Genomic DNA, 25631 nt, shown 5'->3' with positions numbered 1-25631 from the left:
GTACATACTGGTTATCTTCATTATCTTGAAAGTGGCAAACAAAGGCTGTGTGTGTGTGTGTGTGTGCATCGTAAGGTACATCGGCTATTATACGAACCGCCTGTCTCTGTAGGGTCAGTAAACTATAGTTATGTCTCCTTGCGTTCCAGTGCCCCAGACTAAAAGGCAATAGCGCAAGACAGATAAAATTAGTGAATTGTATACAAGTAATTTCACCCTCAAAGGCAAGACATGACGCAGACGGTTCAAACGTCCTATCGATATTGATATTTTGACCTTTACATGGGATATGTGGCACTCCCGGGATAGGTCATCCGAAAAATATACATCAAGCACCTTAACGACCTTTACAATTTCAATCTGATCATGGCCCAGATTTACATCAACTGAGTTATTTACTACTTTGTTTTTTTGGCTTAATACAGCTTCCGTTTTGTTAGTATTTAGTAAATGGTTAATTTCTGCCCAGTGACTTATTGCCTGAAGGGCGGTGTTTGCCATACGAGTTACTGCCTCAGCTGTGGCACCAGCGAAAAATGTAGCAGTATCATCGGCATAAATAAAAAAACGTAGCATCGGATGCCACATTAACAATGGCGTTAATGTACAGGTTAAACAACAAGGACCCTCGGATGCTCTATTGAGACATATTGCTCGCGTGAAGTTAAGTACGAACAAAGAAGCAAAAGTGCATTGCCACGAATTCCATACTTTTCTAGTTTGTTTAGTAATACTGAGTGGTCAAGAAGGTCAAACGCCTTTGTGAGGTCAATGTAGACTGCTAAGGTGAATTGCCTATTTTCGATGTTGTGAATGATTTGTTCTTTTTGACATAAACGTGCGGTCTCAGTTGAACGTGACTTACGAAACCCAAACTGACGGTCAGTAATGACGTCATATTTTACAAAGAAAGCCGACAATCTCTCGTGAATAATATGTTCAAAACCTTTCGAAAATACTGGCGATAAAGATATTGACCCGTAATTGCCAAATACATTGGGATCTCCACCTTTACTTAATAGTATCACCTTAGCCACTTTCATCATACACGGGAAAACCTCGATTGTAAAAGACAAGTTGAAAATGTGTGTCAAAAAAGGAGCTAATATAGGTCAATAACACGTTTAATTGGTTTGACTTGTAAATCCTCACAGTCACAAAGCATTACTGTTGTTTAATTGAAGGAGCGATGAACAGACCTCTTCTGCAGTGATTGGAAAAATCCACACTTCCGTATCCTCTTTCTAACCCGGACACAACATACTCCCCCTCATCAAGACTGGAGTCACTAAATAAGCTTCGCTTCAGAGTATCGACACTGAGTTCCGAGAGCGAGCATGCGCCATCTTGTTTCCACGCCACGATTCCAACGCGCACGCGCACTGCGCACTTTAGCGCACGGTGCCATCAATCTTGCGCGGGTGGAATGTTCCTTTCGTTTACAAGTAGCAGTTGACGGCCTTGAGCTCACCTTGACATCCTCGGTACGCTCTGGTGGACAATACATGAATTATCGCGCAACAATTCTACACGCTTCAACTGGGGATGTGGTCCGGATACAAGATGGCGCTCCTGCTCGCCCTTGGACCTCAGTGTCGATACTCTGAAGCGAAGCTTATTTAGTGACTCTAATCAAGACAAGAAGAAAAGAAATCAAGAGAGAACATTACCGTGCATCGTCGTGGCCCATTACATCGATAGCGTCCTGTTCGATACGACTTGGCGTTTCTATCGCAGCTGCTGGAGGGCTGTGATGCATTCCAGGCGCTTCCACCCTTTATCTGGTAGCTCGCTGGTCCAACCTGACGTTGTGTTTCTGTCGGTGCACTAAAGGTGGGGATGCTGGATTGCTAGGAAGTTTCATTCGGATGAAGTCTCCTGCGGCGGAAAGGTGGCTCTCGAACCCTCTACCGTTGATCAAACTGCTCCCGGAGGTATATAGTCGTGGAAATTCAAAAAATGTCAAGACCTGTCCTCATGCGCCGACCCTCTGTAGCTGTTCTCTGATGCGTCCTATGCGCAATGATTAGTGAAGGAGCTGTTTCTTCTGTATTTTTTGATAATTTTCTGTATCCCAGCTGTTTTCTTTTGTTTGCTTGAAAGCATTAGGGAATAGCAAGCCCACACCGTGGCTAACCTTTCCCTTCCCTTTTTTCTTACTTTGCACTAAACATATTCCCCCCTCCGTAGGGGATGTGGCCGCACGTTACCACGGGGCACAAAAACTGCCCGTTGGCTTTGGGGACGATATGCAGAGGAGTGACGCGTTTCTCTCTCTTGAAGATAAAGCCTCGGATACGTGTGATTGAAATTGAGGACCATGATCGGAAACGATGACTTCCGGTTGTCCTTCCCGTGCGAACACACGCCTGGGAAACTCTCTGATTCTCTCTGAGGTATATAACAGTCGATGTCACCTTCACCTCGGGCCACTTGAAGTAGTAGTCGACCGCGGAGACGCAAAGACGACATCGTACAGGCAAGGTATTATATACGGTCCTACGATAGCCTATCATGCCTCCATATGGTCCAGCAGGAACAGGAACTGGCTGAGGCGGGGCTGTATGTGAACAGCAACCGGGATGACGCCGAAATAAATCATCAAAGAATAAAACATTGAAAAACTCCACTTTTCAGAATACATTTTCGAGTCTAAACCCTGTCAACGACCACGGTGACAAAATCAACTCGTAGAAATACACTTCACAAAGTCAACTCTTCAAATAAATACCTCAAAATAAACCCTCTCCGATTGGTGGACGACCGAAGCTTCCCACGTCCGCCTCGAAAAATAGTACGGCTGTCGTTGGGAGGGCCTCGATATTCACGATTGCGAAATTCGGGGTCCCGAAGATGAGAAAACGCCCCGATTGCTTTGCAAGATGATATGCCGTGTTTAAAAATTCGATACCAGTAATTAACCGCTCAGCTTCACGAGTCTTCGATGCCTGTGAAAGCCGTTCTAGCGAATGAATAAGTCACGTTGCGGCCGTTAGGCTTAGCAGGGCAGACACGTCGGAACAGCACGTTGGTTAGTTCATTCGGTAAAACGGTGACGTTGCCCGCCTCTGTGAGGCCGACAAAAGCGACCTCTTTCAAAAGCACCACTACCACAGACATCGGAAACTTGTGAAGCTGACCGGTTAATTAGATTCACGCATATGATCTTGCGAAGCAATCCGGCATTTCCTTTCTTGTTCTTTTCGAGACCGTGGACTCCGGGATCGGGCCCTTGTTATCCTTGTATTCATGTGCAGATCTCATTAGAAGACATATCACTAATAACGGCAGAAATAATCACAAGAAACGTTCGAGTTGTGCGTTGCATTGAAAATAACCCTGTGTCGCTCTTGAATTAACATACTCGGCACATGCATAATGTAAAACCCCGAGATTAGGGAACACGAAGGGACAGACACAACACGCGCGACTGTTTCTTATCTTGCAGCTCCCCCGCCACCAGTGCAAGCGGATGAACACGAATTTGAGCGCAGGATAGTTGAGCAAAAGAGCGCAATCCTGCACTGCTCCGCGCAAGAAACTTGTCAACCGAAACCAGTTAATGACTCGAAAAAATCACTAAAAGTCGAAGCTATTTTTTACTGGGTTGGCACTGTCCCAGAGTGACCATTGCTACGGCACAGGTACTAAAGCCCGGCGAAGTAAAACAAAAAAGTCAGGATGTTTATTTAATTAACGACCGCGTGCAAATGAGAAACTGAGCGGCGGCCAGTTCGTGGCGGCTTCGTGGCCGGCGCATCAAGGATGCCATCCGAAAAAAAAAAAAAAAAAGGAAAAGAAAGTTTCCCGACAGGTGGCACGGTTTTCGAATTATTCAGCCGGGGATTTTCGTGAAACACCCTGTATATTATTAGTTGTATGACCTTGTTCAGCTCATTCTATCAGTATCCCTATCTTTTCGGCAGCCCGTTTTAAAGATGGCTACCGGGCCCTTCCATCTTCACGAGCCTGAAGGGCACGCGTTTCTCCACAAAAACGCGATTCAAGCATGGAGGAAGGAAACACAAGGAGCAGCTCTTCGCGCCAGACCAGTGCCGTGTATGCCAAAGGGAGTCTGGCCATTAATGGGACCTGCCTATATACCTGGAGCTCCACCCACTTTTTGAGCTCTCTGGCCAATCACGAGCCAAAATACAGTTCGCTGTTAATCTCAGGCTATCCAAGCTGTATATTACCTGTATTCACTGGGTGCCGACATTTTCGGGAAACTGGACTGGATTAGATTGAATAGGATATCCCCTGACGACCTAGCAACATAATGGATTTTCCGTCCACTTTTAACGGCGCCATCTGGATGGAGAGGGGCATGTCGGGAAGACGCAGAATAGCAGAAGGGCAGAAGTAGCAGAAGCAGAAGTGCTTGCTAGCAGAACTGATTGGCCGGCAGAACCGCTACTTGGAACACACTGCCGGTATTATACGTATTTTAACTATGAAATATAACAAGATTGAATCAAGAACGGGCAAAGGTGTGTATATGGATAAAAGTATGTCATCAAATGCAAATTTTTGGCAATCCGTAGCGTTTTTCTTACTATTTGCCCGTGATCGCTGTCGTTACTAGGCCTAACAAGGACGACGAAACATTTTTTTTTCAGGTAAACATCGACATTGGAACTTAAAGGTGATTTGCAAGATAATTGCAACACAATGTACACTTACGGAATAAAATTGACGTGATTTGTGAAAAAAAATTGTCGTGAAATCCTCGCTTCGCCGTTCCAAGCTACGCCGCCATTTTCGGGAAAAATCTGGTGTCATGGCGGCCCGCATAATAAACAGCAGCCAATGAAAAACGCTCAACTTGATTGACAGGTCGAGCCTCTTTTTTTAGGCTCCTCCTAATGGCCAGACTCCCTTTGGCATACACGGCACTGCGCCAGACCAGTGCCGTGGTAGCCACCTCGTGGTAGCCACAGGGACTGTGCACGGGCGGACTGACGTTTGCAGAGTTTCTTCATTTTCCCGTGTGTGTTTTCGTTCATTTTCGTGTCCGATCGTGTGCATTTCGTGCCAATTCATTTTCTCCCGCTCGGGAACCGCTGTAGAACAGATATCGCATCGGCAGCAATCCTCACGTGAACAACTGTGCATATGCGCGCGGAAACAAGGAATCTTCTTTTTCCTCGATCTTTCGAACGTTGATATGCTACTCAGATGTTTACTGGATGACTAGTCATATGGAATGTTACGTCATCGTCTGTCAAACGCACTTAAGACGGCGGCCACAAGCATTTATCCCCACGGGAAGAGCGGTATTGGCAGTCTACCCCTGTTGTGTCGTCGCTTCTAAACCAGGCTAAGGAGCGCACGGAGACTAGTGGTTTGAGAGCAGAGTTGTACACGTTACTCGAAAAAAGTAATTGATTACAGTTACTGTTACTGCTGCACGAAAAGTAATTCTTTACCGTTACAAATTACTTCATCAAAAATGTAATACGTTACCGATTAAAAATGTAACGCGTTACTTTTCCCGTTACTTTTAAATTGTGGGCCATAGCAAAGCCAACAAGCCTGCAGTGAATGCAACCGTGCAGCTCTTGTTGCAAATTCTAATATGAGACACCAAAATACATGATAAGTGAATTCACAAATACATTTGAAAGCAACATACAAAACACATACGCGCGTTTATTACAGATTTATACATACATTTAAAACAGCATCGAAACTTCGGCTTCGTTTTGTTACTGTTGTTATGTTCAGCCCCCACAATTTATCAATACAGTCATCTATTTTACTGTTGCTCTAGTAGGTCGCGGTTGTAATATTATCATATCATCATATTATCGCGGTTGTATCATGTGGTAATAACGCGTGTGTATAACACGTGTGGACTAGAGACGGCCGTCACAGTGACCTCTGCGTCATTGCTTCAGTCGTACTGGTGGTGGAACAGAAGAACAGATTGGGTTGCTGAAAAGGGTTGCCATTGTTGACAGAAGGTTAAAGAAGTAATCAATTACTCAGTAATTGATTACCGTAAATTGTAATCGCATTACTTGGAAAATTACTTGCTCACAAAACTAATTGATTACGTTAAAAAATTACTGAAAAAGTAATTGATTACTAGTAACGCAATTACTAGTAACGCGTTACGTACAACTCTGTTTGAGAGTAACGCGACAAGGTCTTGTCAAGCGCAAACTAAGTCGTAATGACAAACCACATTCCGCACGGGATTACGACTCAGACGATGCAACCCTTGGGATGAAGCCTTCTTTTCTTTACGCGGTGGACTCGGAACGCAAATGAAGACACGAAAGCGACGAAAAATGTGACCACACTTGTGTCTACTAGAGTCACTAAATAAGCTACGCTTCAGAGTATCGACACTGAGTTCCAAGAGTGAGCATGCGCCATCTTGTTTCCGCGCCACGCTACCCACGCGCACTTCAGAGCCGTTTATAGAGAGAGTTTGGTCATAAGGAGGAGCCTAACTTGAAGCGCGTCATGCGACGTCACGGCTGAAAGACCTCCCTCGTCGTGCTCCATTGTTATTCAGTCGTCAACCGGTCGCCGACGCCATATTGATGCTGATCCTTGTTTACAATCCAAGGAGAGAAGACACATGCGTACTTGCTTCGAAAGCCTTTCGTCCTTGAACTCTTTCAGTTCGACAACAAAGCCCCCCCTCCCCCCCTTATCCCTGGGGCCGGTGGGTCATACGCCGGTTATTCCTGTAGATTACATTCAACGCGACCACGAAGCTGCCGACCAGCTGGCGGACAGCATCAATATGGCGCGGACTAGATGGCTGGTAAGCGGATTCCGCTCGGATTCAGGCTTTTAGGGCGGCGCAACGACGACTCTGACGTCAAAATAAGCTCCTCCCATGAGGCGGCAAAAGATCAAAGAATGGCGAAACTCTCCCTATAAATGGCTCTGGCGCACTTTAGCGCACGATGCCATCTATCGTGCGCGGGTGAAATGTTTCATTTACAAGCAGCAGTTCATGGCCTTGAGCTCACCTTAACATCTACTGCACGCTCTGGTGGACAATACATGGATTATCGCGCAACAATCACACACGCTTCTCTATCCCACAGGGAGCATTATGTTAGTCGTCTTTGATCCTCAAATGGGGATGGTACCGCTGTGGTGCGGCAACAAGATGGCGCTCCTGCTCTGCCTTGGACCTCAGTGTCGATACTCTGAAGCGAAGCATATTTAGTGACTCTAGCGTGTACCATTAATACAACGAAGCGAGCCTTGACCTTCGTGAAGGAATACTGCATAGTGAAATGGCAGTGTTCTCCGCCCGCACTGTTTCGGTTTCGCTATGTCCACCAACGTCATGATTACGTCACGGGGACCCCTCTTCGGCAGAGGTATAGTCAGGGCCACGAGCGTGGATGGGCAGTAGTTAAATACACTGTAATTAAAATAGTATTTCAATAATGCGCAACATACTGACTCATGTCTTAGAGTTACTCTGCATTTGACCATTCGGTATAAGAAGGGCAAAGAAGCGTTTGGGAAGCCGAGCAGTTATGCCGATGTTTTCGCAAGCACGCTATTGAGACAAACCATCTTAGATGGCCAGTTTTTCACCGTTGTTGCGCGCAACGGTCGGCACTACCCGGTTACCTCGTACACTCTTAGAAATGAACTTCACCGCATCGCACGTTCCTAGCCAACCATCATCCCGAATGACAACGTTCTCGCCCCTGATTTGTTGAAAACGGGAGGAGGAGCCTATTTTGTGCCATTATGCACGGCACAAAATAGGCTCCTCCTCCCGTTTTCAACAAATCAGGGGCGAGAACGTTGTCATTCGAGATGATGGTTGGCTAGGAGCGTGCTATGTGGTGAAGTTCATTTTTAACAGTGTAGTACGGAGCATGTTCGTCAAATTTAATACGACCCGTTCTTCATCGGCACCTGCACTCTTAAAAATGAACTTCACCGCATAGCACGCTTTTAGCCAACCATCATCTTGAATGATATCGTTATCTGTCCTAATTTGTTGAAAACGGCAGGCGTACGCCTTTTTTGTGACACTTATGCTGTTCATAATTGTCACAAAAAAGGCGTACGCCTCCCGTTTTCAACAAATCAGGGCAGATAACGATATCATTCGACATGATGGTTGGCTAAAACCGTGCTATGAGGTGAAGTTCATTTTTAAGAGTGTGTGGAGAGGTGTTCTCCTTTGCGAATCTGATGCTATACGTGCCGAACAGAAGATACCTAGAAGATGCAGTCTTCGAGAAGCTTCTAACATTCAAATCGCCATGATTATCTAGCAAATAAATGCTGTTGTTCCTTCGCTGATTTGTTGTTATGATCATCATTATTTCTCTAATTCCTGATGACATCTTCCTCGCAGTATTTATGGTCGTATAGTTACGGTATTTAAATACGGTATTTATATTTTGTATTTAAATATTCATATTGAAAAGTATTTATGCAGAGTTTTTAAATACCTCTTTCAACAAAATATTTTGTATATTTAACTCCTCAAAAAAATGTACTTGTGGCCATCCCTGGCCACTAGTACCTGAGCCGAATCCGCTGCTTATAGTACGGACTATTCCAGGATGAGATTCTGAGCAAGATTGATGACACGTCTTCGCGGACGTGACGGTGTTACGACCTTGTCGCCTCCAATCAGAAGACCTTGCACACAGAAAAGCTCGTCCCGGATTAGATAGTAAGCGGGGCGAGATCCTTGTCATCTCTCGCATCAGTATATAGGCCAAGAGCGGTTGAGAAATCTCACAACTCGCGTGGGTGCAGGGTTGTCGTCCATCGCCTCCTTAAGCTCTGCAATGGAAAGAGGATGGAGAGGGCATTGCATGGAGCTCTGACTCCACTTCGGTAGAAATGCAATCATCATTTGGGTCAGTTTCAGGTACAGTCAACCCTCGATTTATGAACCTTCGATTTATGAATTCCCTCGTTTTATGAACACGAGCACGGGGAACCAAACTTTTTCCATTTATTTTTCCCTCGTTTTATGAACCTCGATATTCGAATAATGAACGGAATTTCTGGGAACCAACTAGAAGTTGCCCAGCGTTTTTGCCCTCAATTTATGAACGGATCGTTCCGAGGTCAACAGAAACCTTCAAAGGGATTATTTCGTGGTCTTATGAATGACGCCTGAACGGACAAAATGTTTTCCAGGTATTGCACCCTCGGTTCTTAACCCCTCGAAACCCGAACAACAAACGGGTTTTCCGGGGTCGCACAAGGTGCGACCAAGTGTTCCTGACCTCAGTCGATGAGTAAGGTGGACGCTGTCACCCGGAGATTAATAAACGGAGGTTAAAAATCCCGGAGGAAATCCGAGACCAGTCCAGTGCGAATGTGGTGACATCTCTTCTTTCCAAGATTGACACAGCGGAAGGCATGGTCCAAAGCAAAATTAAACAATTTAGTACTGCATAATAAACAGAGTGTGAATGCGCTAACGTCTGTTCTTTGTGAGATTGATACAGCAGAAGGCATGGTCAAAAGCAAAATTACACAATATATGGCATTATAAATACAATCCCAACTCGGAAATACTGTTCCATTTGCTTGATAGTACTCAGTTAATGGAATTTTTTACTTATGAATCCCTCGATTTATGAACGATTTTTCGGGGAACCGAGGGTGTTCATAAATCGAGGGTTGACTGTATAGGGTTGCCGCCAGGCCGCTATTATACCGGCACGGCCGGTTATTTGCGCGCTCTGCCGACTGCCGGTATAGGAAGGTGATACCGGCAGCCTTTTGCCGGTACTTGTGGCTCGAGACCTTTTAATAAGGGCTTTTACGCAGAGTTGTGCCTAACTCGTTACAAATAACTCGTTACTTGGTAACGGTTACTTTTTTTGGTAACGAAGTAACGATTCAGTTACTTTTAAAAAAAATAGTAATAGTAACGGAATCAGTTACAAATATTGGTAACTCGTTACTGACGTTACTCGTTCCTTTTCTTGAGCACGGGGGAGCACATTTCGGCACTCCGTGTGACGCAATGCGTGCAGATTTGACCTGCGTGACCAGTCCCTCACTGGATGTGTTGTTGTCCTTTCTCTTGTTTCCGTAATTTCCGACCATCACTCTTTCCCAAGAATGGCCACCAATTGTGCTATGGCTACAAAAAACGCGTTTCGACATCTAGCCTTTTCTTGTCGTTGCTAAGCTTCTGAGCGCTCTAAATTATGACGCAGCCCCTCGTCTGTTTTGGGGAACCGTTGGTGATCGGTGGTACGAAAACCAGTGTTTTTTCTTGTGTTTTCGTAATCTCCGATCACCCCCACTTCGGAAGCAAGGGAGAAGGTCCAGGCAAACTGATATACATTCATGGTAACGGGCCGAGAGACACGGAACACGAAGGACGGACGACAAATTTCGATTATCAGCTTCTTCTGAAGTGCAATTCCTCATTAATAAAGAGTTGAAGGCAAGTGACGGCACGTTTGTTGGCTCCTTTAACTTAAAGTATGCTGCGGTAACGTAAAAGTAACTCGTTACCTGTGAGTAACGAGAACTCGTTACTTTTGTATGTTGGTAACGAGTAACGTATTTAGTTACTTTTTTCTGAAGTAACGGGTAACGGTATTTAGTTCCTTTTTTTCGGTAACGAGCACAAGTCTGCTTTTACGGGGTTCTCCCTTCAACATTCCACTACAGCTTGAATAAATCTGGAGCACAAACCAAGCTCCGCAGTCACCAGTCATTTTCTTAGCTATTCATCATGATCATTATTCACGTTTATTATTATTATTATCACTGTTATTCATTAAGTCTCGCGTTCGGAGGGGACGAGAGCAGTGGATGTGCAAAGCTGTTGGTGCTTGTGTCAAGCCAGCTAGAACTTATAGGTCGCATACAACCTTCATGAGATCTGTGCCTGCAAAGAAGGGTTTGTCTGCGTCGATGCGTTTTTTTTTTAAGTAAGTGGCACTCCAACCTGGTTGCTCCAATACGATCCAGTAGAGGGTTCATGCCTGTTTCTAGCAATTTCTAGCATCGAGGATCCAGCCACACACAGGAACGTATGTTTCCTCGCGCACGAGCACGCCCGCTCTTTCTCTGTCTGTGTGTGTGTGTGTGTGTGTGTGTGCTCGTCCACCCCCTCACCCACTCTCCCTTTCCCACGAGCCTTTCCTCCTTTCCCTCTATTCCACCTCCTCTCCCTCATCCGGTATTTTTCACTACGAAAGGTGACAACCCTACACTCTTAACAATGAACTTCACCGCATAGCACGCTCCTAGCCAGCCATTATCTCGAATGATATCGTTATCTGCCCTGATTTTTTTAAACCGGGGGGCGTACGCCATTTCTGTGACACTTATGCGTTTCATAATTGTCACAGAAAAGGCGTACGCCCCCTGTTTTCAACAAATCAGGGCAGATAACGATATCATTCGAGATAATGGTTGGCTAGGAGCGTGCTATGCGGTGAAGTTCATTTTTGAGAGTGTAGTTACAGGCAGTCGCGAAAGTGCGTCGGCGATAACGTTGTCTTCGTCCTTCGTGTTCTGTATAGACCACTTTCTGTTTACAAACATGTGGCGTCCCGAGAAGACCGGTTCGAGGTTATATTTTGCTCTGGTTGGCAAGAAGCGGGAAAAAACGCTTCTGCTGATAGGCCGAAAAGGCTGATAAGGTTGATAGGTGCCCACCAGCATGCTTTGCGCGGCGGCGAAACGTAATCGATGACGTATAGGAGTGCAAGTGGTCTATACTTCAAAGTTGTATCGAAGCGATCGAGTATAAGCCCATTCGAGCGACTCTCATATAGGTTGGCGACCATTGCCCTGGTTAGACAAGAGTGTAAACCAAGGCTTGATGACAGAACAGAAACGTGTGCCATCTTTCGCGCTACGCTCGCCATCACCGCGAATGCAGCAAAACCTCTCTGATACAGCTATCGCTGTTCGTTTGTAAGGAAAAAAAAAAGGAGAAGAACAATGACATAGCAGGCTGCTATTAGAGGAACGTGGATGATGGATGTAGCTCAGTAGTTGATATGAGTATAGGAGTCCGGTATTAATTATGGATGCGCATTTTTATAAGGGTGGATAGTGCGTCCCCTATATAGGGATATTCAAGTTCCAAGCTCGCAGAGCCAAGTGTATACCTGATACCGAGAAAAAGCTTCGTTTTTGAGACTGAACTACAAGAAAGAGAGGAAAATGTGGTTTCAGTTCTGTTATGGTGGACTAGAAAGACGTTCCTAGCTCACCGTAGTTGTGTCACCGACAAAACGAACGACAAATATATTATCACCATGACATGGGATGTTCCAGCCCGAAAATCAAACTTTATCCGCATTCTTCCTTCGTTTATTGTTGTTGTTGCTGTTCTAAAACGAGCGTACACTCTTAAAAATGAGTTTCACCACATAGCACGCTCTTAGCCAACCAACATTCCGAATGACAACGTTCTCATACCTGATTTGTTGAAAACGAGGGGCGGAGCCTATTTTGTGACACTTATGCTGTTCATAATTGTCACAAAAAAGGCGTACTCCTCCCGTTTTCAGCAAATCTGAGAAGATAATGATATCATTCGAGATTAAGGTTGGCTAGGAGCGTGCTATGAGGCGAAGTTCATTTCTAAGAGTGTAATACACGGTAGTAACAGAATTATTCATGTGCGAATTACCTACAGAACGAGACTCTATTTGCACAAGAGGGACAAAGCGGGGTAGTTGGTACAAGTCCATATCGGCTCACTGCAGCCATAGACGCGGACAAAGAGACCAGGTGGTGTGTCTCTTCTATGTTCTAACTCTTTGTCCGCGTCTATTGCTGCAGTGAGCCGATATGGACTCTATTTGCGTAACCATAGCTGTCCGTGAAAAGATTCTGTTCATTTGAGAAAACTTGAATCGCCTCAGAATTTCTTTTCGTTATACATTTTAGAATTCTCAATAAATCGCGCAATTTGTTTCGCGACAGGGGTCTCTCCTGAGAAATCCTGCGTTGTAATTGTGAAGTAAACCTGACGTTTACTTCGCACTTACATGCCTACATGCCTACACTCTTAAAAATGAACTTCACCGCATAGCACAATCCTAGCCAACCATCATCTCGAATGATATCGTTACCTGCCCTGATTTGCTGAAAACGGGAGGCGTACGCCTTTTTTGTGACAATTATGAACAGCATAAGTGTCACAAAAAAGGCGTACGCTTCCCGTTTTCAACAAATCAGGGCAGATAACGGTGTCATTCGAGATGATGGTTGGCTAGGATCGTGCTATGCGGTGAAGTACATTTTTAAGAGTGTACTTCAAGTACGGCGCCATGTGTGTAAGCGACACCTATCCGCATAAAAAGAGAAGACGACTTTGCAGGAACAAAAAGCAAATTGCGCCTGAATGAATCAATCAACTTGATTGATGAAACCTTCGGCCGGGTGAGCAGTAAACGAATATTTCATATTTAACACCGCGGTGACTCACATTTTCTTTTTTCGTTTTTCCCTGCGGAGTGTTCTAAACGAATAAAATGAGTTCCTGCGAAACAAGGGTGAACGCAGGTGACCTATACCCAGCGACGCCTTTGTTCCGCGCACCTTTCAAAAATCCTCTCCTCGTGAAAAGAGCGCATCGCACATCGAGAGGAGTAAGGTTGGTTGGTTGGTAAGGTTACCGTAACGTGATCCCCATGCACGTCGTCCGTGACGCACAGCGGCACAGCTCAAACATATATAAGCAGCGTGTGCAATGAGAAGAAAACAACAAAGAAAAAAAAATTGGGGAGGGCTCAGTCGTGTGCGAGCCGTGTTTTATATGAAAACGTCACGATATCCAATTCCTTTGCTCTTTTGCGGGATTTTAGTGAAAGGAATACGAGTCCAATATTTCTATTCATTCCATTCATTAGTCATTTAATAATATTGCCACGAATCATCGCGAAACTTCGAGGGCAGGCACGAAACGGTACATCTCATCCCGGCGCATGCTGAAGAAGAAGCTTCCAGACACATCGCCTGCTCTCGGGCAAACGCACGTGCTGTTTCTAGACTTTTCGGCGCGACGCTTAAATGCTTGTGCGCTCCAAGCTGGAGCATTCATTCTTTGGACTCAGTTGTGTTCAGAGACCTATCACTCTTGTGTTTTGCTACCAAGTAGTCTAATAAACCGTTCGCTGTTTATTCGACGACTCGCCGACCCATTTCGCTTCGTGACAATATCAATGACGTTTTAGTCGGCACGCGCCGCCTCCCATCGTCGCTGCTCCTGGGGCTCTCTGGCGGGGTCTGGCTCCTCCACGGTACTGAGCCCCCTTCCCCCTCCCTCCTCCCCTCGGATGCACTCCATTGTCTTTGTATAGGTCACTTTCGCACTATCACAAGTCGAAGTTGCCCCGCTGGTAAGGGATAGCTGTGCGCGCCGGCAGTCGAGTTTGCCTCCGCCGCATATCTTCTTCGGCGCTCTCGGAGCTCTCTTGATCGCTCGGTGCTGGACTTTGGCGCCCTTTTTTGTCTTATTGCCGTTTCCTTCAATTCTGATCATATTTTAGTCTCATATGTGCCGACATTCTGGGAAAATTTTGATATTTCAAATTTGCAAATTTATAAAATTTTGGTTTTCGTTGTTGAAGCCGATATCGATTAAGGTCCAGGCAGAACCTCTCAAGCGGTTTCCAATGACACCTCGGTCGGCGTCCTAGCTTCACGAGTTCGCGAGATTTTACTACCCGCAAGGTACGCGTACCCCTACATTTCCGCCTCACACGCACGCGCCCGCCACACCCGGAGATTGCGTCAGCCGCCGCAGTGACCGTGTTATAGGTAGAATTTTACACGCGTAAGCTATCTGGATTTTGCCGATTGATTGCAGTCGGTTTATGACTCACGGAGTTATAGCGTCATGGAATTCGGCATAAATTCGGCATGTTGCATCTTAAATTTTGATCTGCTACCAAACTGAACTCACATACGTTTTCACTTCGAAAAGGCTCGGGGCATTCTCACCGTTACACGACGATCGTGTCGGCGGCTGCTTTCTACGACTGTTTTTTTTTGTAAATTCGATGACGTAGTGACAATACACCGCAGAGCGGAAATATTTTGCAGGGTGGCTCCTGGTGGACAGCCTGACAAATGACGTAGGGTTTCCAGCCACGTTAAGTGTCACCTCATTGCTGCTTTAACAACTCCAACAGCTCAAACACACTTAAGAAGCAAATTGATCCGTCATCCATAATCGCAACCCCGAGATTGAGGGTCACGCAAGCGGCACGACGCAAGTCTATGGATGCCCGTCATCACCAACCAACTCGCCTGCGCCCTCGCCACACTTTTCTATGACCCGCGAAGTTTGTAGTAGGATGATTTTCCGAGTTCTTATCGTACGTTAAGCTGGTGTAACTTTTAAGCGGATTACAGGGGGAGGTGGGGGGGGGGGATATGTTTACTATATTAAAAAAAAAAAAAAATAGGAGGAAAAGGTTAGCCTGCGCTACGGCAGATTACAGGATGTTCCTGCTACTAACGGAGTAATTATTCGCTAATACAATGCATGTAAGAAACGCATATGCGAAAACGGTTTTGTTTTGTTTTGCTATACATATCAACGCACTCTTTGAAGGTCACAAAAGGGCGTAACCATGAAGAAGGTTTGAGAGATAAAATGGCATAGGACGCTGGTGGTTGAACATCATGTAATGCACGTCATATATAGAAACATATCTTTTTCCCATTCTTTCTTCGGCTTTTTCGTTCGTTGCTCCTGTTACACAAAAAAGCCACCCTATCCGTCACGTCGTTTCTCCTATATCTCGGAACATATACCTTAAAGTCTACCCACAATGTATTAACCGATGCGCCTTATGGGTGCGGAGGGGATTGAACGAGAAGCTCGTATTTCAGACCGCATCCTATACAGGATATTGAAAATGTATTCGCCTCTCCAACTATTAGAGGCGCTCGCGTCGTGCTTAAGACGGCGGAGAGAAGAATGATTGCCTATGAATGCTTGATGCCTTCTTCCACGAGACACGTTTCAAAACTTGTCCAAATAACAGAACTCGCGCGTGGTTTCCCGTTGTGTTCGTTCACGCCGCTCCTGGGATAGTATCTTTTTCCCCATCTCGATATTGAATATTCTTCTTCGCCGTAGTTTTGCACTGCGGAATTGAGCGGGGCTGTTGCTGTTTGGGTTCTGTAAGCCGGGAAACTCCATTATACACGAAGGGAAATTGCGCCAGTTTCGGGTGAGCGCGAAATACATATACCTGTCGTCTGCTGTTACTATCATTCATTGAGTGCTTCTGCTGGGGTCCGCTACACTGTAAACTGAGAAACACCTTTATGGGTGTAAATGGCTTGTCCTATAACTCACATCACTTTTTACACCATATGGTCTGGAACGCCCTTTTTAGAGGGTGTATTCTGTGTAAAACACCCTTTGAAATGGTGGTTTTCCCTGAAAATGCCGTCTGTTGCCCCCTTTATACACCTTTTTAGGAGGGTGTTTAACAATCTTACACCAACCTAAAAGGGTGCTTAACGGGTGCAAAAGAAGTCATTTTCAAGGAAAAGCACCCTTTCAAAGGGTGTTTTACACAGAGTACACCCTCTAAAAGGGGTGTTCCAGACCATACGGTGTAAAAAGTGGTGTGAGTTATGGGACAAGCCATTTACACCCATAAGGGTGTTTTTCAGTTTACGGTGTAGTTGGCGAGCAGCCCGCTGGAGAAGCGAAATACTGCCTTTCTCAGTACTCTTTAGAACGAACAATCGTGTCTGAAATAACGTGTTGCGGTCGAGGAGAATTTTTCAAACTGGCCTTCGTGTCCTATATCCTTAAATCCTATATTACATAACCGTAATATAGGATTTATAGGAATATGGCAGTCGTCGAAAAAGCCAGTCAGCGGCGGGATTTGAGCCATATCGCACCGCGCACGGGATTTGTGCATCCGTCAGTATTCCGTTGGTTGTGGGAGGTTCGAAGCCCGATGCCGGTTATGCTGGCTGGGGTTTTTCCTGGGTTTTCCCTCCGACGCTGTCAGACAGATGTCGGCACAGTTCCCATAGAAGTCGGCCCAGGACGCACATTCCCCCAGAGCGTCAGTCGTGACGTTGCCCACCTATGTGAGATCGACAACGGCGAGCCAAATTTCACACCAGCACCAGCACCGTGGGAGATTCGTGGTGGAACTCCGTCAGCCTGCGTACCGTTCACTCTGCGGCATGTTCTATCGAGTAAATGGTCCCATATGGACGATGGTGATTTACAGGTATGAACGGCTTTCTACCGGTCCTTGTTTTAAGTCTCTTATATCACGCATGCATTTGGCCCGCATTTTGATTATTGCGCGTTGGTTTGGCTGTATCGTAACTACCCATTAGCGTTTTTGTACCCGTCGCCATTCTACCCAAGCTCAAAACTTCTTTCGCGCTGCACCCGCCGCGAAAAACAAATCATACCGGTGTTTTTCGAAACAATCGATTCGCGCATCAGCCGCGATCTTATGTCAGGGTGTTTGCTTTCAAGGCAGATTCAAGGCAGCACATCGTTCACTGACAGGGCATTTCTGAAGAAGCAAATTTAAAAAAAAAGATAATTTCACGGGCGCATAATATGAGGCGCGGTCTCTTTTTGTTGATTAATTAGTTGCAAAATAATAAAAAAATGAAGTTGTGAGACCAGTGTTGCGTCAGAACCTGCACGTTGATTTTGTTTCGTGCAATTATAACCTTGTGAACAACAACCGTCCCCCGAAGTCGACGACGTAAAGTTTAATGTCCCGCAACGGACTAAATCTTGTGTCTTCAGAATCCCATCAAAGTTACGTAACTGAAATTTTCTTGCCTCACTTTACATTCCTGCTCTATACGTGACGCCAAACCTAGAGAAATTTAATTTTTATTTTTGAGAACTGTGACGTCCAGTTATGGCCCGACGGAGCGCCCGGCGCTCATTTGGCAACGTTGTTGCCCTTCGAGTCTTCCGGGAGCTCACTTTTTACACTCCGGTAGCTTAACCCCACGTGACATACCATCCGACCGCTCCGACCTTGGAGAAAACACAAAGGAGGGGGAATACATATCTCAATTTTTTCTCTCTTTCGGATCAGCCTCACGTGACTTCTCGACCACGTGACCCTCCCCGGACGCCGGCGTCGTTGCTAGGAGACGAGTCCTTTCTCCAGAACATGACATCATTGCAATTTGTGGGCTTACGATTACGTCACTCGCTCGTTGAGTCATCGAAACTTGTGGAGGCTCAGCAGGTCTTTTGTACGCCTTTTTGTGGCAATTTTCATATATCCAAATTGTCACAAAAAGGCGTACGCCCCCCCCCTCTCTCTCCCAATCAGAAGCGATAACCCTATCATTCTTGGCAATGGTTGGAGCGCAGCGTGCTATGCGGTGAAGTTCTGTTTTTAGAGTGTACACTCTTAAAAATTAACTTCACCACATAGCACGCTCCTAGCCAACCATCATCTCGAATGATATCGTTATCTGCCCTGATTTGTTGAAAACGGGAGGCGTACGCCTTTTTTGTGACAATTATGAACAGCATAAGTGTCACAAAAAAGGCGTACACCTCCTGTTTTCAACAAATCAGGGCAGATAACGATATCATTCGAGATGATGGTTTGCTAGGAGCGTGCTATGCGGTGAAGTTCATTTTTAAGAGTGTACGAGCACTAAACCTAAACGGCCGAGGGTCCCCCAAACCGAGGGTCTGGACCCGACACTGACTCCACATACGTTTTGGGAGACCTGTCTGGATCGACAGCGACGGTGGCTGCAGGGGGCAATATATATATATAAAGTTGGAAAAACAGGTGACAGTGAGGTACGACGGCTGCGGTGAATCGAAAGCGGCTGAAGCATTCGTCCAATTCAAACTTCGCCAGAAACTTCGCCAAACTTCGTCAGAATTCGCCAACAACAGCGTTTTATTCGTTTCCCGCAGTAAGGCGTGGGAGCGAGAACGGCGTCTGCCATACGACGTCAATATCGCTGGATGTTTTCTTTGCAGTGAGGGAGACGTAGATGGGTAGAAAAAAAAGATCGTTTACGTAACACAGATCAATGCAGGAACAACGAACATGTTATCACCACTTATCACAGACCCATAAGGGCGATTGTGTTTGTGATTGGCGATTCTCGTTTATTGTATGCGTCGTATATATACTGTAGCAAAGTAATTACCCGAGGAAATTGCACATTGTTTGTCCATCAACTCGCGTGATCAGTGCGAAGGAGAAATTTTCGAGTGCACATATACAGACCACGTCCGCGTGGATTATAGCTTAATATTTCTCATTCCAAAACTCTAAAAACGGACCTTCACCGCATGGCACGCTGTGCGCCAACCATTGCAACGAATGATAGGGTTATCGCTTCTGATTCGGATATAGAGGGGGGCGTACGCCTTTTTGTGGCAATTTTCATATATGGAAATTGCCTTGGTTCATATCAGTCTTGGGTATAGTAACTCAGTTACTTCTAACTTGTAACTGTAACTAGTTACTTTTGGGGTTAACTAGTTACAGTAACTAGTTACATTTCCAGAAAAATAGCTTTTAACTGTAACTAGCTACCCTAACTGTGAATGTAACTGCAAAATTTAAGCAGTTACTCGACTAAATGTTGATCCTTTTTTTACGTACGTACACATGTCGTATTTTTCCCTGTGGGAGAGCCACATATCGACATCTACAGCTTCTGGTTAAAGGACAACAGAAATGAAAATGTGCCGCAAAGTTCTTTAGCTCATGTTGCAGTATGTACCAAAACAATCCGGAATTCGACTGGGATCTACCGAAATTCGCTGCGAGACTGTCACAAACGGGATATAAAACTGTGTCCGCGGGGCGATACGAACCCTAGCGAGCGTCGCTCCGGTGCCGTAGCAGACAACGGAAATGACGTGAGTCATTTCTCCTCTTGGAGTTCCTGCCGTTCTTTTTGCGCATGTTTTCGAAGCGGTGGTCCTTTTTCGTGTTTTCGCGGCAAGAAAGTTGCGTGTGCTGGCGCAGTTGGTGCAATGGCTCCTGTCTGTGGTGCGGCGTGTTGCAGACTTCACTTCGGGAAAGGGAGGTCGGGGTATCTGTTTCCAAAAGACGAGAAACTGCGTAGAATTTGGTGCCTGGCCGCGAATCCGTCTAGGCCTACCTGGAGACCGGCGAAACAGGAGAAGTTGTGCGCTGCACATTTTCTTGACGAAGACTTCGAGACAGATCCGAAGGTGCTCCACAGCCTAGGCTGGTCAACAAAGTACAACAGGTTGAAAGAAGGAGCTGTTCCTTCTGTATTCTCACGGAAACGAAAGGCAGAAAGACTTAGCAAGGCATTCGAGAAGTGCCAACGCAAAGAGGCAAGTAGCTGAGAAACTTGACTCAAAAAGGCTCTTCCACAGTGTTACTCAAATAGGCTCATTCTCATCCAGGTTATAAATTCACTGTTGGCCACACAAGAAGCCGGCATCGCTGAAACGTCTTCGGATGGTAACAGAGCGTCTGAAAATACCATGCAGTCTTCAATATCCTCCGATGTAATACTTGATCAGGTGCGTCTTCTTGCATTACCATGCTGAACTATTGAAAACTTGGCATGATCAGTGCATCTATGAATCCCTGTTTAGATAACTGCATCTATTCGTCAATATTTTTGCAACTTTTCAATCTACGGTGACCATTTTAGTGTTACAAACTCATTCATTAAATTTACAGGCCAGTTCCTCTGCTGTGAGTGTGCACAGTATACCATTTAGTACAAGTGAGACTACATCCCAGGTACATATGTCTATAATAATGACATGTTTTGTAAGCATATGACCTCTCCTGTTAGTAACATGATATAACAATACATGTTGTCGTATAGGATAGTTATTTTACAAAATGTGCTGATCATGCATGTTTCAACAGGGCGTTGTCAGTTATGCCTTGATGTGCTGCACCTCTGAAACACCTAATAGTGACAGTCAACAGGTAAGAGCTTGTGTGTACAGGTATCATACTTTGCTTCCCCATGATTATAGTTTTTTCCACATGATCTTGCAATTCTGTGCAGGAACCAGATGTCGGTAGCTTGCCAGATGTGGGTTATGTACCAAGGAACGACACCACACATGCAACCCAGCTAATAGAGGCCGTGCTCACAAAAAATGCACACACCCAGACAACAGGCATTTATAGAAACCGTGGTATGAAAAAGTATCAATAGTCCTGTTATGTACGTATGTCAAGTGTAGGTTAGGGTCCACGTATCTTTTTACGATACCCAGCTGTTCAGGTGGCACTGGACATTGCACCAGCCCAACGAGAAGGAAGCTCGAAAAGCACCCAGACACGTCCCACTCACTGGCGTTCTACTCCTGTTCATAGTGAGGACGAGTCGGATGAGGAGCCTGATTGTGTTCGTCTGGACAAGGGAGACGTAACATATGAACCTTCGCAAGCTCCATGGACGAGTAGGTTACTTCAGCACTATGTTATGCGCTTTCTTGTTTTGCAGGTTATGCTTCCCCGATGCCATGTGTTGTTGAACTTTCTAGGTTGAGCTTCCATGACGAGGTCCTGGGTGCCACGAACAACCCCGTGAACAGGATTTCAGAGCGAAAGTTCATCGTCTTTGAGACAGCTTTAGATGTATTGCTCTCAAAGTGTCAAAAATGTTCAGAGAAAGTGGTACATGTCAAGAAGAGATGTGATGGAACTCTGCTGAGTGTGGAAACTGCATGTGCAAGTGGGCACGTGTGCTCTTGGTACAGCCAGCCCCTCTTAAGTAAAGCCCCTTGGGAATATTTTACTCAGTGCAGGCATCCTTTTCTCTGGTGCCAACATCAAGAAGACCCTGAGGTTACTCACGTCTGTGGGGATATCTTGCTTCAGCTACAGGACATTTTTCAATGTACAGGGGGCATTTTTACTACCCGCGATAGAAAAGGTAAAACAGGGGTATAAATCTTCACTGTTCCTCCTGAAGTCAGCCCAGGACGCATACTAACCCCCCTGTCCCCCACTCCTTCCTGGTGTCCTCTCCCCATCTGTACACGTCTGTACGCTGCTCATAGCCGCTGTTGCTTCGCGGCGCTAGCACCGAATTTAAAAAAAACAGAGCCCTGGACTGGTAATCTAGGTGACGTGGGTTCGAGTCCTACAGCTGGCTAACCTTTTCAGTGACTTCCTTTTTCATCAGTAAAACTGTAGTCGGATTACACTTGAAAAATTACTTTCATGCAAAACTAATCGATTACGCTCAGTCTTACTCGAAAGAGTAATTTATTGTTAATAATGCAGTTACTTGTCACATGCCACTTACAGGTCTGCCTGTTAGTGTTGGTCATGACTAGAGAATACTTGCTTCAAGTTAGTGTGTGCAATATCAAAATATTCCAATAAATGTATATGCTGGCACATTTTTGAGTTGTGAAGGACTGTGTCTTGGAAAGGGACAACATCAGTCAAAGGGACATGTTGAACTGCAACTGTGGCTTTTTTTATTTTTATTTTTTCATGAGCTGAAATAAAGAAATTGATATTCATATTAAACGAATTGTGTGGAAATGACACTGCATTTCTCTTGTACAAAAACAATGCTGTACAGACAACATAAACTCTATCATACCTAGTGTTGTGCATGGCGGAATCCAGTGTAGTCGCCGTCTTCAGATGGGAACTCGTCACGAATTCTTCGGATTGCACAACTTGGAATAACAACCCTGTTTCCTTCCCCTAGGCGGTGGTAGATCCAAAATATAAATTGCCGGTACGCAATATACCTTTTTGCCCTGAAAATTAAAAGGCAACATAATGTCTTTGCCCACATATCGTAGCTTTCACCTGCTTACTTGTTTCTTCTGCGACCTCCCAAGGAGTTGCTGTCTGTGCCCAACATTTTTATTTTCTCTAGATCAATTGTATCTGCATCAAGGCAGTGCTTGTGGAAGAGGTGGTGGTATGTGATGCACAGCACACTTGCATCCTCCATAACATCTTGCACTCTGCATTGTTCATTGCAGCAAACAGAGGATATCTCATCTTCCATGGGCATACAGTTACCACAGGAGCACCTGTTGACATGCAATTCGTGGCACTGTACATTACACCGTCCAATACAATTTAGAAAGTATATTCTCATGCATACATAAGCTAATAGCGGGTTTTAGTATGTCACGCCCTATCGCCTTTGCGTACGATATACAAATATCGCACAATATAATAAAGGCAAGGTCGACGTTTTCGAAGTACTTGCGTTTTACTACAACGTGCAGTTGAGGATAATAAAATTACGGGTTTTCTACGGCTGTTGAACTTTGCGGGCACGATGCATGCGTATTACTTACAAAGGAACGCCAACACCAAGTTGAGCGGCATTTAGACATGAAGGGAAACACGGCACCAGCAACCGCACGCAACGCACATGTGCAACATGCAACAACGAACAACTGTAATGTTAGGTATCAGAGGAACGGGAAGTGAGTTATACGATACTTCCATGCTTGTGAATAGTTTATGTATCTCTTATGGTCGAAATCATGCAGAATGAGCGGACACTTACCAGTCGAATTCTTCCACACGTCGTCCGACGGTGGCGTGTTCTTGGGCATCCCCTGATTCTTCGTCTGATCCTAGCTGTAGGTCGAAGATATACGGACGAACCCCCAAGTCATCCGAGAACTCATTCTCGGACTCCCACAATGATGAAGATTCAGAGTCCGACATTTCGAGCGCGATACGCAATACGGCGGCAAAGCTTCTCTTTCGCCCAGCTGACCGGCTTCCCCAGAGTAATGTGTGACGTCAGACCTGCCTCGGCTGATCCCAAGATGCTTTGCGCTCTCCGCGGGCAGCTCCCATGGGCGAGCGGTTCAGCGCTTCAGTAATCGTTCAAAATATACCAATCCGTTCGTCGTTGGCATAAAATACTGGCGGTTCTAGTATTAGCCATGCGAAATGCATATAGTATGATGATTTTCCCACAGTCACCGATTTTCATTTCTGTTGTCCTTTAAGTGCAAAAATACTTTTATCGCACTTAAGTAAATGTAAATAAATGTATGTTTTTAACAATCGTATCCCCCTCTCGTGGTCATTTTTATAAAAAGTAACTGTAATGTAACGAAGTCACTTTCTCTCAGTTACTGTAACTGTAACTAGTTACTTAACCAAGAAAGTAACTATAACTGCAACTCAGTTACTTTTTAGAAGTAACTTACCCAAGATATGGTTCATATCCAAGAAAGTCTGGCGATATAGGAAACAGCGAGATTCTGCATAGCACCCCAGTTGTTTAGCCTGAGCAGGGACATTTCTGCAACCGCTCACTTCTGTTTGTTCGCATCGCCGGCGGCCTCTGCTTTGATATATACCACTATGTATAGCTCTTCGCACCTGGGCATCGTTATCTTAACGACCGCAGGCCCATTACCCCCAATGCCGTTTCCTTGTTTTTCCCCACAGAATGCTACAGCGCCTATACGGGGCAATCCAATAGCTGTGGCCACCCTTATTATTGCTGTTCACCAGGCGGGAGGCCCACGAGGTTCAACCCGTGAACCGCGAAACACTTGGGCGAGATATACGCGGGTATGTTTAACAATAACGACATTATACGGCCACATAATACCTTTTATACTCGTTTTAGGTAAAGACAGCATCCTCCGAAACTTCTCGACGGTGCTCGACTGTCGAATAATGGCGGACACTTCATGTGGGGGGTATAATTATAATTCTTTGGGGAAAGCATCTTGGACAGCGGAGGTTTCGTCACTTTCCCTGAAGAGAACTTGACCACATAACGTGCTTAGACCAACCATCATTCGGAACAACATCATCTCACTTTCTGATTGGTTGAAAACTGGAGGCGACAGTTACAGTATACGCTCTAACAACAGATGCTAGTGCACGATATCGTTCTCGATTTGATCAAAGAGAGTGAAGCCTGTTAATTACTTACTCGTTCCCTTAGAAGTCGGCCCAGGACGCACATTCCCCCAGGGCGTGAGTCGTGACGTTGCCCACATACGTGAGGCCGACAACGGCAAGCCCTATCACCACCACCACCACCACCACCTACTTGATGATGATGCTTGAAAGAAAAAAATGGGGATTGTAGCCCTCATCACTCGTTACTTACTACTACTTACTACTTACTTACTTACTTACTACTTACCTACTTACTCGTTACTTGCGTGTTAATTACTTGAACAGCATGTGACTTTACGTTGTTATATAGCGTTGTTACATGACTGCGCCAAGTCCTTATTTTTTTCTTCTTTTCCGCCGTTGGTATAGTGTCGCTTTTTTCTTTGTTTCATTTTTTGTCCTTTCTTCTTCCTCTCTTCTTCTTTGGAATTGCAAGCGGGATCTTTTCCTGACCTTTCCTTTTCTTAAATAAACATATCCCCCCCCCCCCTTGTCACTGCGCATGCCGGCCTTGCCGAGATAGTGACTCTGTTTTACCCTCCGTTTCTTTTTTCTGTTTTTTTTTTCATAATTTTCTGTGTCTCGGCTGCTTTTGTCTTCTTTTGTTTGTTTCTTAGCTTTTGGGAATAGCAAGCCTATACATCATGGCTAACCTTTCCCTTCTCTTTTTTTCTTTGCATCAAACATATTCCCCCCTCTTCTTTCCCCCTCACCCTATTATTTCTCTCCTTATCGGACCTACATTCTTAAAAATGAACTTCACCG

The 25631-nt window shown here is 45.3% G+C and overlaps 2 protein-coding genes across 2 annotated transcripts in view; one reads left to right on the top strand and one right to left on the bottom strand.

Moving 5' to 3' along the window:
• Positions 1-25631, top strand: part of LOC135396593 (tyrosine-protein kinase transmembrane receptor Ror-like) — a 170957-nt gene that overhangs the window by 9465 nt on the left and 135861 nt on the right. The gene's annotated exons all lie outside the window — the stretch shown is intronic.
• Positions 22567-23663, bottom strand: LOC135379198 (P2X purinoceptor 7-like). The gene is made up of 3 exons (XM_064612441.1): positions 23500-23663; positions 22790-23011; positions 22567-22729 (listed from the first exon to the last, which is right to left on the bottom strand). The coding sequence occupies exons 1-3, from the start codon at positions 23661-23663 to the stop codon at positions 22567-22569; spliced, it is 549 nt and encodes a 182-aa protein (XP_064468511.1).

This window comes from Ornithodoros turicata, chromosome 1 (assembly GCF_037126465.1).
Source record: "Ornithodoros turicata isolate Travis chromosome 1, ASM3712646v1, whole genome shotgun sequence".
In the NCBI taxonomy this organism is placed as follows: Eukaryota; Metazoa; Arthropoda; class Arachnida; order Ixodida; family Argasidae; genus Ornithodoros; species Ornithodoros turicata.
The sequence above is the reverse complement of the archived record's forward strand: the minus strand, read 5'-3'. Positions and strand labels throughout refer to the sequence as shown.